General features: G+C 43.2%; 1 protein-coding gene across 2 annotated transcripts in view; it reads right to left on the reverse strand.

The window, feature by feature from the left end:
• Positions 1–16,977, reverse strand: part of TRHDE (thyrotropin releasing hormone degrading enzyme) — a 384,180-nt gene that overhangs the window by 35,720 nt on the left and 331,483 nt on the right. For both annotated transcript variants that reach the window (XM_075012759.1, XM_075012751.1), the window contains 2 exons: positions 15,356–15,453; positions 14,750–14,857 (listed from right to left, as the gene is read on the reverse strand). In XM_075012759.1, the coding sequence (XP_074868860.1) occupies positions 14,750–14,857; positions 15,356–15,453 (206 nt within the window). The remainder of the gene's footprint in view (positions 1–14,749; positions 14,858–15,355; positions 15,454–16,977) is intronic.

Consider the following 16,977-nt stretch of genomic DNA (forward strand, 5'->3'; position numbering starts at 1 on the left):
CTTTTTAGTTGGTACGAAGAGGCATCTGAAAAAAAAGAACTGAGTCTCAAACTAGAAGTTTGAAAGACTCACAAGAGAAACTTGAGTTGCAACTAAAACAAATAAAGGAGAAATTGGCTACTCCTCTAAATTCTATCTCTAGGATGTTATACCCAGTTATGTGGGCAGAACCCTGGCCGGATGAAACCCCTGAGGATGTTTTGGATCTGGGATTGTACCCGGGACTAACACACCGTGACTTGCCTAATCCCCCACCATATCAAAACCCTGACTCTATCACTAACCTGGTAGAGGAAACTAGCCCGGAAAAGGCCTCAAACCCTCCTGAGGACCACTCAGGCAAGGGTCCCAGTCCTTCTTCTAGCACAGAGGGACCCTCCCATCCTACCACGGTTTTAATGAGTAAAAAGCAAAAAAGCTTAACAACTCAAAGCTGGGAGATAGTGTCCCATGACATCCCCTTAGACAGTTGCCTGGTGTCAAACCTACTAATAATAATATAGTCACTGTTCATGCACCGTGGACTCTGGGTGACTTGTACAATTTGATACAGAAATTTCCCAAAAGTCAGAAAAAACAGACAAGTTTAAGGAGGAACTCAAAACCATAATCAGTTGTTATAATCCCACCTGGGCAGACCTAAATCAGCTCTTAACATCTGTATTGCCTACGGAAACCTTAAGTTGCCTATTTGCAGCTGCCAACTGGCCTGTTTCAGAGCCTGCACAAGATGGTCTCAATGGTTACCATCCCAACTCATTAGCTCTTTGTGGTATAGAGGGTAGTCATGCAAGCATTCATGTTGTGGTATATGTGTATATGTCATGGAGTTCAGTTTAAATTAATTGTCTTGCTAACAAATGGTTGTGTCAGAATCTGATAACTTGCCCTTGTGGCAACAAAAAACTGTTTTGGTTTTGTGCTACCAAGTGTCTGGCAATTAAAATCTGTACTAATCTGTATTCCTCATCTTCTGAGTTTGGGGCTTCTTAGCTTTTGTGACCGGTCTAGGGTAATTTTGTCTGTCTGTCTTTCTTGCTGGTGTATCCTTAAGGAGGGGAAGCCTTCCGAAATGGACACCTTCCAATATCGGAAAACAAAGTCCTGTAAAACCTAAGTAGGCTCAGATAGCTAAGTTTTCTGCTGTAAACTAATTAATTTATAGGGGTAACATCAATATACAGAAATAATGGGTGAAATATACTTGGAATCACCTGCTAAGAGTTATGCCCAACAGGACCACAAGGATTTGTGGGGTCTGGTAAGTCAAATATATGTAAGTTGCCATCTGCCAACAGCTCTCAGCTTTAACGTTAATTCACACAAACCCTACTGTGCCAAAGTGAAGGCAGCAATAGAGGGAGTAATCCAAGGTTTACTAGGGAAAGGAGTCCTCATTAAGACCCAGAGCCCCTTCAATAGCCCAGATTTGGCCAGTTCTAAAAGTGAATAAAAAGTCCTAGTGGTTCACTATGAATTATGAAAAATAAATACAGCAATCCCTCTATGACCCCTGTAGTCACCTTATGCCTAATGTCTATCCTGCATACAAGAAACAAAGAAAAAAAGTGAACTATTCGCTATAAGTACAGGGCAGGAGTATAATAAAAAAAACAAAAAAACAAAAAAAAAGCAGTAAGTCCAGGTATAAAAGCTCTCGATCCCTTGCGTAATACTTACAATGGTAATATCCAATAAAATGTCATTTTGGGAAATAAGCATGTAATTCAAGGAAAAAGTAAATTAATCTTGAAGAGTTAGGAGAATTTAGCTAAGAGATTGTCTGCCAATACTTATACTAATTCTTGATATGCCTTTCCTGTCGTCCATGATTTTGGACAGCTGTGGAAGCAGCGTGGGTTTCTTACTTCCACTGGTTCCCCTATTCACAATGGTTGCTATGTAGATGCTCTTTTGTATGCTCTCCTTTTGCCCTCCTCCCTGGCTATCACGAAGTGCCAGGCACACTTGGCTCTTACTGGTAAGGTCACGTGTGGAAATACCCCTGCTGATCAATCAGCAAGGAATGAGGCCCTTTCCGGCCCTCAGGCCCATGAACAAGTTCTTGTTTGCCCTTCTCTCACCCTGTCTCCTCCAATGTCCCTTATGGAGCTGTCTGAGGTGTAGAACCAAGTACCTGAGCTTAAGAACAACAATTGGTTACATCAAGGTTGCCTATTGCATCCTGACTCTCTCTGGCGCTCCCCAGATGTCCACTTGGTTGTGTCTCAGGCCCTTCTACCCTACCTTGCTCGTATGACCCATGCAGGGGCCCACACTAGCAAAAGGGGGACGATTGCAGCAGTACAACAAGATTGGTTTGCCCCAAATTTTTCTGCTATGGCAAAACAGTACTGCGGCACTTGTCCTATTTGTTTATCCCATAACATTGGACAGAGGGTAAAAACCAAAGTTGCAGCACACCTACCACTGTGAGGACCCTTTCTAAACTTACAGATGGATTTTGTACAGATGCTGGAATGCTATAATTACAAGTATATTCTTGTAATCATTGACATGTTTTCGGGATGGGTAGAGGCCGACCCTTGTAAATTGCATCAATTGTATACTTTATTTGGAACAACTGTGTGTTACTGAGTTTCCTGTCTATATACCTTGTGTCAGCACTTCACTATATGATGGTCCTGCCATGAGGGCAGGGGGCTGGACTCGATGACATCTCAAGGTCCCTTCCAGTCCTAGCATTCTATGATTCTATGATCACAGAGGTAATTTTTCTACATAAGCCCTTGAATTCAGGGCAGGGAGAGGATTCGCATCGACAGAGGACCCAACTTCTGTTGCTCTGCGTTCTGTCCTATAGCTATAGTAATAAATTCTTCTGTCTGACCTGAACCTCCAAATTTGACTGCGTGTTTATTTCACAACAGTAGGACAAGAAACAAAAATCTTAAATTGCAGCAAGGGAGGTTTAGGTTGTATTGTATAAAGCAGTGGTTCTCAACTGGAGGTACGCAGAGCTCTTCCAGAGGGTGCATTTAACTCAGTATTTCTCATCCTTTTTTATGAATAAAAAAAATTGGACTTTTTTATGTTCATCTAATTTTTTTATTTATCCTTTTTGCAGTCGTAAGTACAACGGCAAGTTTATTGCCCATTGTCAACTTCTTCCAACTAACCAGTTTAAATGTCAAAGTTGTTTAAACAAATGTACTGCAATGGCAGAAATTTTGGGTGTCTGAAAATTGTAGGTACTGGGGGGTACTTCTAATTTTTTTTTTTTTTTTAGGAAACGTGGTACTTTATAAAAAAGGTTGGGAAACACTGGTATAAAGCTGCTAAGTCCAGTACAATGCTGATGTAAGTCTGTAACTTTCAGTCATCTCTGGTTTTAAGTCCTTTAACTTTCTGTGAGCTTTGCTTTGTAGCAGCCGCTAGGTTTATAGTAAATATTATTGATTAGTAAGAAACTGTTCATAGACCTCATAAGTCTGTAAGGCTACAGTTACACTGCAGTGATTGTAGCCAGACAGAGTCTCCCCCTTACAAGCCAGCTTGCTCGTTGCCCCCCCCCACTGAGGAGCACACAGGGCACGGAAATGGCTGCTGACAGCACAGTCTTTGATGCCCTCATTGAGGCCCAGATATGCTAGCTTATCGTGACCCTGAGAAGCAGAAAGTACAGCTAGAAGGCTAACAGGCCAGACTGTCAACACAAGAGGGGGGGTGAACTCTCAAGAAATCACCCCAGCTGGCATTGATCAATATGATGCACACACAATCACCCAGAAGGGGACGTGCCCTGCCCGCACAAAAGAATGTCCTGTACTCCTAAATTGTTTATCTCTTGTCTTACAAGTGCAAACTAAGTAGAAATGCCCTTGTAACAAACTGGAGTCACAAAGACAAACCAGTATGATCTGGCACCATAGATAAGAAAGAGAATACATACCCCAAAAGGGGTATAAAAATGGGTCCAGCAGAACTCTAACTCTGAGTGCATCTCCACCAACTACCTGCTGGTCGGGTCAGGTGATTGCCTCCCGAGGTCCACAACTGGGGACGCCCAACCTCGTATTCGTCTTTCCGCGGAATTGAGTGACCGATCCGGCTTGGCTACGCTGGTATCGAGAGACGCAGAGAGGGTAAGATACACCCATGCTAGGTCTCTGACTTTTTTTTGTGCACAGCTAAAGAATTAGAGCTCTGTAACTAGATGTCATTGTGCCAAGATATCATTGTGTTAGATGATAACAGATATCTTTGTATTGGATTGTAACGTAACTTGTCAACACCTGTACTTTGCTAGCATATAAGAAGTAAACAATAGCCTTTTGTAACCGCACGCTTATAACTGTAGCTTAAATAAACTTGTAACTAGTTAAGCTCTGAGCCTAAATATTTTGTTAACCCTTTTGTCACTGCAACACAGCCGGCACAACAAAAGAACTTTAACCGTTTGGTTACTACAGCCTGGCCGTGGGTGAGTGTGCTAGGAGCTGCCTGCTCTAACAGTAAAAAACTGGGTTGTTTAGGACCCAGGGGAGTACCTCACCGCACATTACCTGGCCGCCGGCTAACAGAATTGGCGCAGCGAGCAGGGTTGTGACACAGGCTGTACCACAGTGACAAAATGAAACCAGTCATGATAAACAACATGGATTTCCCCAACATAGAGAAGGAATTCACCCAGGAAGGATGGCGTGACCCTAAATGGGACGAGGAAATGTTGGAAAAGTACTGGGGACAATCAGAGAAATCACGGTTGCAGCTCTGTAAGCAGAGAACTGCTTGTAAACTAAAAGAGAAAAAGGAATATTGGAGTAGTTTTGTATCTGGCTGTGAGATACAGCTCCTTGGACAAAAGCCCAGATTATAAGACCTTGAAGAAACTGCCCAAGTCTGAAAGCTTTAGTTCAAGTTCTTAACTCTTTGTGTTACAAAGTGCAGTTATGTAAACATTTATGTTGTGGTGTATGTGTATGTGTCATGGAGTTTTGTTTAATGTTGTTTGTCTGTCTGTCTGTCTGTTTGTCCTGCTGGTGCATCCATAAGAAGGGGACGCCTTCCGATATGGACACCTTTCAATATAGGTATAAAGGATCTAAATCCCTTTGGTGATACTTAAAATGGTAATATCCAATAAAATGTCATTTTGGAAAATAAGCATGTGATTTGAGGTTAAGAGTAAGTGAGTAAGTCCTTAACTCTAAAGGGTCTGGAGAAAATTCAGAGTGAGTAGCCTGCAGAGTTTAGAAGGAACTGAGCATATTTGTAAATGGAATATTCCAATATGTAACCTGCCACCCCAAAGGGGGTAGAAAAGTATTCTTTTGTCTTTCAGAAACACAGGAAAGCTGGTAGTTACTGAAGAACAACCTAAACATCATGAATCTCCTTTTAAAATGAAGAATGTGGTTTTGTATTTTATGTTTGTGCTTATCTTATTAATAGCATTATTCATGTAAGCGAAGCAGGGGGATAATTACTGCTGTTCAAGCAAATTGGTTTGCTTCCAAATTCTCCTAAGTGGCCCAAACTACTGTCTGGCTTGCCCTGTCTGCCAAGCCCATGATGTGGGCAAACCTGTAAAGACAGTTCTGGCAACCAGATCTCTGCCTTTAGGACTGTTCCTGCAGTTACAAATGAACTTCATTCAGCTACCCAAATGTAAATCTTTTAAAAATGTGCTGGTTATTGTTTGTTTGTTCTCGGGATGGGTAGAGGAATGTCCATGCCGGAAAGCTGATACCGCACAGAACTCCACCTTAATTAAGGAATCCCTATGGAAGGTGGGAATGCCTAGTGAGTACCACCATGCCACCCAGCAACCCTAAGTATAGGACATGTGTCAGCACACCAAAAGAATAACACCCCAGCTGCACAGCTAAATAATCTGGCAGATGCAGCAGCCCAGATCTCTGCCACCCAAGTAGATTGGGAACATTTGTATCTATGGCTGCATGAGACTCTGGGGCACACAGGGACTGATGAGCTGGTACGGCAAGCACATATCAGGGGGTGGCCTATCACTCACCAACAGGCCAGAGACCTGTTGCAAGCCTGTACTATCTGTGCTAAAACCTGAAAACACACAGCTGAAGGACAACGATTTGCCAGACTAAGAGATGGAAAAACACTATGGGCAACCTGGCAGGTTGATTACATTGGCCCACTTCCTATGACCAGGCAAAGGTGTAAGTACGTCTTGACTGGAATGGAAGTTGTTTCAGGAATTGGTTTTGCATACCCTGCCCCATTGGCAACAGGACTGTCCACAATTATGGGACTAAACCGCTTAACAGCAATTGTCCCTGTACCCTTGAGAAATCCAGTCTGACAACAGCTCACACTTTAAAAACAAAGTAGTACAAGAGTGTGCTACTAAGCATGGAATTGAGTGGACTTACCACCGCCCATACTGACCCCCGTCCAACGGCATAGTCGAGCGCTGGAATGGGCTGTTAAAAAGCCACTTGAAGCCCACGGCTGACACTTGGGAAAACAGGATGGATAAGGTGGTGCAGCAACTACACAACGAGCAAACCCCTACGGGCAGTCCAATCAGCAGAGGATTCTTCCCTACAGGGAAAAATTCCTCAACTTTGGTTGCACCACTCAAGGACTCCAAATCTAATCCTGGAGATACTGTTGTAATTAAACACCCTAGCCTGGGAACACAGACTCATGTACTGCACTCATACAAAGGTGGGGGTGTAGACTGCTTTAGACTCTAAAAGGGAACCAATAACCATTACCAAGGCTTGGATCACATCCAAGACCGGCTGACCTTGTGTTTTCTCTCCAGAAAAGAAGGAACCACCTGGAATACACACCTCCCTGGGAGGAAGCAAGGCAATGGCCACCTGTAACATCAGTACACACCAAAGAACTTTAATGTATATAATATATGCATGCTGCTAGATGCCATATTAATACTAATAGACTCTTAGTAATTGCTATAGGCCTAGTTGTGTTGTAGCTACCTTCAACCCAGATGACAGCATGGCACCTGAACTCCTCGTCATCTTCCTGACAACCTTGCTGACCTTTGCCACACCTAAGCATCCCCTCAGGAATGCCATCCAGTCCATCGTCTCCACCGCTGGTGCCACGGATTGCTGGATGTGTACTCTGCTGAACTCCTCTACCACATTGGGAATTAAGTTTGTCCCTCTGAACCTGAATGATTGGCGGGAAGTTCTGGTTCTGGTTTTGTTATTGTACCCTGTAACGGGATGAGGCTTGCTGGGATTTGAGTCCCTGACAACCTTGTTGTCCCGGGTGCTGGGAGGGTGGAACTGAATGTCTTGCTTGTAATTCCTTGGAGTGGAAGCCATCGCGTGCGAGGAAGCTCCAAGGTTAAGCTGGGCCCTTCTGTCCCGTCCTCCTAGCCAAGTTGGTGTGGGTAGAGGTAACCGGTTTGAACTTTCGCGGAACTGAGTGTCTTGCTTGTAATTCCTCGGAGTGGAAGCCATCGCGTGCGAGGAAGCTCCAAGGTTAAGCTGGGCCCTTTTGTCCTGTCCTCCCACCCACGCTGGTGTGGGTAGAGGTAACTGGTTTGAACTCTCTGGATTAGACCATAATTCCCATCTGCCTTCCTGTGTAATTGTTCTCTGTCTGAGTGTCAGCAAGTGATGGGTGGGTCTCAAAGTATGTAGTCCTGGCCCAACAAGGAAGCGTTTGTGCTGTAATTAACCAATCTTACTGCTTTTAGGTAAACACTCAGAACAGATTAAACAGGATGTATCTGCCATCAAAGATGCAGTTAAAATCTTACATGCTGTAACTAAGAATGGAAAGATCTCATGGTTAAAATGGTTAGCTCAACAATTAGAATTTTCTCTTACTCCATTCCTACATTCTATTGTAACCACTATTTTGATTGTTCTTATCATAGTAGTTGTGTTTTGCATAACACTGTGCATCGTTAGGAGACTAATTGACGTGGCTATCTCCTCCACGCAAATCTGATACATGGAGCTGACAAGTGATCCTAGCCAGTTCCGCGATTCCCCACACACTGATTGGATCATTGGGCACTTTTAGACTTCCCCCAAGGAGGGCAAAAGGTGCTGGCATCACCGCCACCTTGCGTTCTGGGATGTAGTGTGGTGCATCAGGGGGTGGAATGTAGCCAGACAGAGTCTCCCCCTTACAAGCCAGCTTGCTCGTTGCCCCCCCCCACTGAGGAGCACACAGGGCACGGAAATGGCTGCTGACAGCACAGTCTTTGATGCCCTCATTGAGGCCCAGATATGCTAGCTTATCGTGACCCTGAGAAGCAGAAAGTACAGCTAGAAGGCTAACAGGCCAGACTGTCAACACAAGAGGGGGGGTGAACTCTCAAGAAATCACCCCAGCTGGCATTGATCAATATGATGCACACACAATCACCCAGAAGGGGACGTGCCCCGCCCGCACAAAAGAATGTCCTGTACTCCTAAATTGTTTATCTCTTGTCTTACAAGTGCAAACTAAGTAGAAATGCCCTTGTAACAAACTGGAGTCACAAAGACAAACCAGTATGATCTGGCACCATAGATAAGAAAGAGAATACATACCCCAAAAGGGGTATAAAAATGGGTCCAGCAGAACTCTAACTCTGAGTGCATCTCCACCAACTACCTGCTGGTCGGGTCAGGTGATTGCCTCCCGAGGTCCACAACTGGGGACGCCCAACCTCGTATTCGTCTTTCCGCGGAATTGAGTGACCGATCCGGCTTGGCTACGCTGGTATCGAGAGACGCAGAGAGGGTAAGATACACCCATGCTAGGTCTCTGACTTTTTTTTGTGCACAGCTAAAGAATTAGAGCTCTGTAACTAGATGTCATTGTGCCAAGATATCATTGTGTTAGATGATAACAGATATCTTTGTATTGGATTGTAACGTAACTTGTCAACACCTGTACTTTGCTAGCATATAAGAAGTAAACAATAGCCTTTTGTAACCGCACGCTTATAACTGTAGCTTAAATAAACTTGTAACTAGTTAAGCTCTGAGCCTAAATATTTTGTTAACCCTTTTGTCACTGCAACACAGCCGGCACAACAAAAGAACTTTAACCGTTTGGTTACTACAGCCTGGCCGTGGGTGAGTGTGCTAGGAGCTGCCTGCTCTAACAGTAAAAAACTGGGTTGTTTAGGACCCAGGGGAGTACCTCACCGCACATTACCTGGCCGCCGGCTAACAGTGATCTGTCTACAGAAGTGTCTGTAGGGACAGATGTGTTGACAACATTTCTATGGACAGATCGCGTCTACACACAAAAGCAGATCAACCTTTTGAGCTGGTCTGTTGACAAAAGGGCCCCTGGAGCATCTCCACATTTTTTTGTCAACAGTTTCTGTCACCAAAATGCATTTGGTGTGTAGACACAACGTGAGTTTCTTTGACAAAACCCCAATTTTGTCAACAAATCTCTCTAGTGTAACTGTTGCCGAAGAAAACCTGGCTGTTCCTTTGTAAAAGAAATTGCTTTCTATGAAGTGAGCTTTCCTTTGCGTGAGTGAGGAAAATACGAATGTGAGTGCATGCGCAATAGAATCAGTCCCTGATGCAAGCTCATCTGGATGAACAGCTGCCAGCAGCACCTTGATGGGCAGAGAATAATAAGAGCTGAGCCCTGCAAAAGAACCCACTCAGTGAAGACAAAGAGGCCCCATCAAGACAAGATCAAACTTCCACCTGCTGTTAGCTGATGACTCATGGTCATACAGGCTACGTCTACACGTGCAGCCAACATCGAAATAGATTATTTCGATGTTGCGACATCGAAATAGTCTATTTTGATGAATAACGTCTACACGTCCTCCAGGGCCAGCAACGTCGATGTTCAACTTCGACGTTGCTCAGCCCAACATCGAAATAGGCGCAGCGAGGGAACGTCTACACGTCAAAGTAGCACACATCGAAATAGGGATGCCAGGCACAGCTGCAGACAGGGTCACAGGGCGGACTCAACAGCAAGCCGCTCCCTTAAAGGGCCCCTCCCAGACACAGTTGCACTAAACAACACAAGATCCACAGAGCCGACAACTGGTTGCAGACCCTGTGCCTGCAGCATAGATCCCCAGCTGCCGCAGAAGCAGCCAGAAGCCCTGGGCTAAGGGCTGCTGCCCACGGTGACCATAGAGCCCCGCAGGGGCTGGAGAGAGAGCATCTCTCAACCCCCCAGCTGATGGCCGCCATGGAGGACCCAGCAATTTCGACGTTGCGGGACGCGGATCGTCTACACGGTCCCTACTTCGACGTTGAACGTCGAAGTAGGGCGCTATTCCTATCTCCTCATGAGGTTAGCGACTTCGACGTCTCGCCACCTAACGTCGAAGTTAACTTCGAAATAGCGCCCGACGCGTGTAGACGCGACGGGCGCTATTTCGAAGTTGGTGCCGCTACTTCGACGTAGCGTGCACGTGTAGACGCAGCTACAGAGTCCTGGGCCAGTGGTGATGACTCATGGTCATACAGTGTACTGGGGCAGTAGGACAGGACAAGAACTATGTACTGAAACATGGAAAAAGATGGGCGCAAAGCTACAGGGGACTTCTTCTTGTGATCATCATTCTGCAGGAGTTAGTCTCAGTTGTGATTCTTTTGCCTGCAAATGTTTGGTACTGTGAAGTATGAGTTGATTTTATGAACAACAAGGAGTCCTGTGGCACCTTATAGATTAACAGATATTTTGGAGCATAAGCTTTTGTGGGCAAAGATCCGCTTCATCAGATGCATGAGTCCCCCACTCATGCAATTTTTAAAATGTTTTTGTTTCAGAACTGTCACCCTTAAATCTGCCACTGAATGTCCAGGGCATTTAAAAATCAAATGGAGAGAGAAATCTCTGAGCTGCAATTGCAAATTTGACTCCATTAACCACAGATTAAACAGAGACTGGGAGTGGCTTGCAGCTTACAAAGGCAGTTTCTCTGCTTTGGGTACTAATAGCTCCCCTTTAGACTCTGACAAAGGCTCACATCCCCCGGTCTGATCTGACTTGTTTTTTCCTCTTTTAAGAAATACTGTTGATACTGGGCCATTTCCACCTTGCTGAACAGGCCTTGTCAGCTCTGGCCCTCCCTTTTACTGGGACCCCATTCTTTGAACACCCCTCTGAACGCTCCCCCCCCGACAACTCATGCATCTGATGAAGCAGGTCTTTGCCCACAAAAGCTTATGCTCCAAAATATCTGTTAGTCTATAAGGTGCCACAAGAGTTCTTGTTGTTCTCGAAGCTACAGACTAACACGGCTACCTCTCTGAGAGTTGATTTTATGACCACTAAGCTGCTCAAATGGCTCAGAACTTCTCCAATTACATGTAATAAGTAATATTTGTGATGCCTTTCCAAAATAAATAGCTATGGTATCAGGCTGTCAATGTATTATCCAAATTCAAAATGTGTGACCATTCTGAGGACAGAAACTGGCAGTTTCTGGGGTGAGGAAAAAGCCCTGAACCTATAATCTGATGAAATAAATAAAAAGAGCTCTATCTTCTTTACAAGTTTCACCGTGGTTTACCATCTGAGGTCAATCCCTGTTCCATCATTACATTATTTGTGCCGGCTATTTTTCAAAACTGTCTAGTTTCTTTACAGAAATGTATTGCTTTAACTAGCTAGTACTCCTCCTCCTCTGCCTTGCTCTGATACCTTTGTCATAAGGTATTCATTGTTCTCTGACAGTCACAATCTTGGGCTCCCAAGAATGTCCTCATGGAACAGGTAAGATTAACTTCAGAAGGCTCTGTAAATGTGTTCCTTTTCTTTCTCACTATTGTTAGCAAATCTATCAGCTTTCATCTGATGTCTCCTTTTTTGCTAGTCCTTTGAGGAGAGAGAAAAAGGCTTGCTAGAGTGACACAGTTTTTATATATTGCATTATCAACTGCTGTGCATTTTAATAGATTATGTTAGATTTGATTAACTAATTTTGCTGCTGCAAATGAGTATCTTAGTAAATTACTTTTCTAGATCTTTTCTGGTGTTCCTTTATTTGTATTTTCCTCTTTGAATCTAGTATTCTATGCATCCAGTATTGTGGATGTTTGTTAATTTTGGTACTGATAAGGAGTCACTTAAAATGGGTGTGTTTGGATTCATCATACAGACTTTACTTCACAATTTCCACAACAACTGTTTCTTTTTGGAGTTTGGGACATATTTCCATGGACTCTGGCTATTTTTTTTTCTAAACCACTTAAGTGACTTAGAAGTCCAATGACAAAATTCAAAGCAGGACTTAGGTGCTTACCTGCCACTTAAGACACCAAAGAACAAAACATAGGCACCATCAGAATTCACAAAACCATAATTCAGATGCCACCTAAATCTGTAGAATCTATACACCTAGGGGTAGGAGTTCCCTGGGCGCTTATGTTTCTGCCAGCAACCATGCACAAAGCTGCCCAAGGCCTTGTGCCACTGTGCTGCTCAGGGTCTAGCTCATGCTTAAGTCCTGCCAGGATTCACAAACTTGGCATCTTTTTGCCTCTCTCACCTGTGGGATCTATCTGTGGTGGCGGGACATTCCTTTACCAAACAGCCCAGTATTTAGGGCACTCACCTGTGAGCTGGCAGCCACTTCACCTGCTTTGGCAGACGGACTTGATCCCAGGTCTACAACTTCCAGGTGTGCTTCCCAATCTCTTGGCTATATGTTTTTTTGTGAGGAAGAAGCCTGACATAACTGAGGTTTCTGATTCTTGAGAATTCTAAGCCAGGACAGCCACTTCCCTTCAGCATGGAGTTAGATGCCTACACCCCAGCCCCCGCCTTGAGGTGTGAGATTTTGAGGACTTTCTGCTCTTCAGTGCGGGCTTCTGTTAATCTCACTGGCTACATCTACACTACAGCAATCCTTTGAAAGAAGTTCTTCTGGAAGATCTCTTCTGAAAACCCTTCTTTTGAAAGAGCACATCCACAAACAAAAAAGAAAATTGAATAAATCAATCCGCTCTTTTGATAGAGAGCATCCACACAGCCCTCCCCCTTTTGAAAGAATTGGCCAGGGATAAAAAAAAATTCAGTGCCATGAGAACTGTTCTTTCAAAAAAAGGGACTCTGGGGTGTTTACGTGCATTTTTTTTTCTGAAAGAATCTTTCAGTACAAGGCAATCTTCCTCATCTGGGAGAGGAAGGGGGCCACTGGAAAAAAAGCTGTGTTCTTCCCATTTAATATTGATACAGTGCATTTTGTGTGTACATGCTCAACAGGATATTTCAAAAGAGTCCTGGCTTTTTTTAAAAAAACTCACTAGTGTAGACGTAGCCTCATTTAGGCACCTAACAGTCCCTGTGCATAGCACAGATGCCTCACTCTGGGTTGTGAATTTCACTGAGCAGCAGTATTCCCAAAAGTTATGACATGCTGCATTGCAGTGCCTAACTCCCTTAGGGCAAATCTGGCCCAAAGTCCCGTTTTCAAGGTCACTAAGTCTACATGGCAAGCAGAAACCCATGACAGCCCAGTTTCAGAGCGTGGCTCTGCAGGCTTGAGCTCATACTACAGCCCTAAAATAGCTGTTTTGATTTTGGTGCTCAGGCTGGAGACTGGGATCAAAAGTTCATTCACTCCTGCCATCCCTCTCCCTAGGATTCAGAGCCCAGCTAATGTTTTCCCAGTCACTTTTAGCACCAGGAGCTGCAGAGCCAAGTTTTTTATAACTCACTGTCACAGGATTCTGGTTGCCATGTAGACTATCCCTAGGCACAGGTTTTCAAAGGTATGGAAGCACCTAACGGCATTTTCAAAAGTGCAGGTTTCAATTGGAAATCATACAGATTTCAGTGGCAGCTAGGCACCTAACTTGCTTAGGGTGCTTTTGAGAATCCTACTTGCTGTCTATCGGAATACTTATCCATCTAAATAACTTTCAAAATAAGTGCCTAATTCAGTTTTAAAAATGGGACCTAGGTACTTTTTAAAACTTTACCTGACATGAAATATTTTACCTTACAACAAAACATCAGATCCCATGAAACACAGAAACTGGTTTCTTGCCGGCCACCAGATTAAAAAAAGGAGTTTGTTTCCCCACAAGAAAGCTGTGGTTCTCACCTGCACTTGCCTTATTCTCAATGGAGTATCACATTAATTACATTACTTTATTTATTTATACTCTGTCCTTATAGGCATATTTTGCACCTTCTCAATGCCCTGACTACTCGCATCTGAATTAGATAAACCTCTGGCTGGTCTGTTTACCTCCTATAGTTCATGTTTCTCCATTATACTGCTACTAATTCCCCCACCACCACAATGCTCCTATTATGTTAACCCTCCTTAACTCCCTGCATTAACTTCTCACCTCTTATTGCATTTCTTTTAATTCTGTGTCTGCACCAACAAAGCTCCACATAGTATTTCCCCCACTAAATGTCCTCATCTCCTTTCCTCCTTCTCTCTTTTGAGGTTTCTCAAACCTTTTACTGCACTCCTCCCTTCCTCTGCTTTTCCACTTAAAGCTTTTCACATTCTGTCATGCTGCCTTGATTCCTTTCTTCTACCAAGCACCCTCTCTTCTTTCCATTACATCCTTCCTTAAAATCATCCTCCTTTTTTTCCTTGGGTGGTTGGTGAGGCCCCAGAGCCCCCACTTTCCCCCTCCACAAATTCAGAGATCTTTTTCCACCTCTACTAGTGCTGCTGTCTCACAGCAATGCTTTAAATGTAGCTTGTGATTTCTATTTCATCGTACACCTATCTACCACAATGTGTATTAAAGAGATGCACTACATCAATTCTGAGCTGGGAGGGAAGGGAAACGCCTATTTTTCTTTCACTTACCGATTTCTATTGCTGGAAATCCAATCTGAGATTAACGTTGCAGCCTGTTGGTGACAGTGTTTATTGCCAAAACTGCAGGCCAGCATGATGACTTCTCGACGCAGTTCTCTGAGTTAATCCAAAACATAAATAAAGACACTAATGAGGTCACATTAATAAATAAATGTGTTGAATTTCTCAGATGACAGTGTTATAACCTTTCATAATAAGCTTTTAATATTTCATTAAACTAAATTTTAAAGATGCTCTAACTCTATTTCCTTAAGTAACAACCATGTTATTACAGTTACAATTGTTAATTAAAGGCTGTGGATCAAAATGTGCTCTGTTACAACCATACTGCACTACTAAATTCAATGGCCACTTGAGCTCAAATCCCAAAATCTCCAAAGGAGCCAGCATTTAAATTAAATCTTAACAAGAATACGTCGTTGTTCTCAAGATTCCAGAGGAAACTGATTCACAGCACCTAGCTCCCTCAAGTCAGGAGAAATGAAAGAAAAGAATAGACCGGTATGTTGTGTGGCTGGAGCTCACATTAAGTATTGGGAAAACACTTTGATATAGCTATCTCCTACGAAAATTAACAAAGAAACATAACAGTACTCATGTTGGTAGGCAGCTTGAACAAGGGATCTGTTTAAATTACTCGTTGGCCATCCAAGTTTGAGGTACATAGTTGCAACTTGCTTCAAAATATATTCCTGAAAGAAAAAAAGGTAAATATACTTTCAGAGTTAAACTTTGTTTTTGATTTTTCAGTTCAAAGTTGAAATACAGTTGATTTGTTTTTTTACTAATGTCCTACTTTCCATAGATTTGATTTTTGGTCTAGTATCACAATGCTTTTGTATTCAGCCCCACTCTTTACTTTGATGGGAGATGAATCTACTGAACAGCTACATGACTGGGTCTACTGGGTTACCAATTTAATGGCAAAAAGTACAGAAGTTTATAAACTGTTTACTTCTAAAGATTTGAAGTCACAATACAAAGGTGAAGTGCTGCTGGATCTTGGGCAGGCTAATGTCTACTCTAGCTCAACCAATCTTAGCTTCACAATGAACGTTTGAGTAACAGCTATCATTAAACATTTAAGGAGACACACAGCACATCTCTAGTGAGATAAGTGATAGCTATGATTGTCTTTACTTTCAGAGCTTCAGCTAAAGCATTACACAGGTGCAGCCAACTGATCTAGTTATAGGTGCTGGATATGAAGACTGGGTTATTTAATGGCACTGTTTCAATGTCCACTTAGCTCTTGCTGTGTATAAATACCAAAGACAGCACACGACATATTTTATCTTACTCTCACATCTTGCACATTAGGCCTCCTTACATTCAGTGACAATTTGTGAAGCAGACTATTGTCACTGTAGTCACACCATAATTTTCTGCCCCTGGAATTCACTTCTTTGAAAATGGGCCTGAAATGAACTAATACACAAGAATAACCATTTTATTTTTAGTGTTTAGGGATACATGTGCATATGAGGGCAACAACAGAAACAAAGGAGATGCACAGCGTAGCTTTCACAAATGGTTAAGGTATTCTCTGACCATTTATATTTCCTCTGATATCAACTCTGCTTTCAAATTTCAGCAAAAATCACAGCAATAAAACACAACCCTGCCATTAAATTAACCCTTTTTGTTTATTAAAATTGCACCTTTACATAGTTGTGTCTAAGAGTGAAACAGCAATCACTGTTCAAAGATGATTTTTTTCAATGCAGATGATAGACTCAGAACAAAATATAAAGGCTGTGTTGACCCTAGCACCCCACCTTTCGAAATGGGGACACTAATGAGACACTGCGGGGTATGCTCATGAGGTGCTGCAATGAATATGCAGCACCTCATTAGTATACTGGCTGCTGCGGCACCTCAGAAAATGCCGCTTTCGATCATGTGTGGCTTGTCTACATGGGGTCTTTTCCGAAAGGACCCCACACACTTTGAAATCCCCTTATTCCTATAACCAAAGAGGAATAAGGGGATTTTGAAGTGTGTGGGGTCCTTTCTAAAAGGACCCTGCGTAGACAAGCTGCGCGGGATTGAAAGCAGCATTTTTGAAGTGCTGAAGCTGTCATTATGCTAATGAGGCTCTGAATATTCATTGTAGTCCATTAGCATATCCCAAAATGTCTCATTAGCATCCCCATTTTGAAAGGCGGGTGCTAGTGTAGACATAGCCATCATGTAATTTGACTTCAAAGCTGGCT

The sequence above is a fragment of the Carettochelys insculpta genome, chromosome 1 (genome assembly GCF_033958435.1).
Source record: "Carettochelys insculpta isolate YL-2023 chromosome 1, ASM3395843v1, whole genome shotgun sequence".
Classification (NCBI taxonomy): Eukaryota; Metazoa; Chordata; order Testudines; family Carettochelyidae; genus Carettochelys; species Carettochelys insculpta.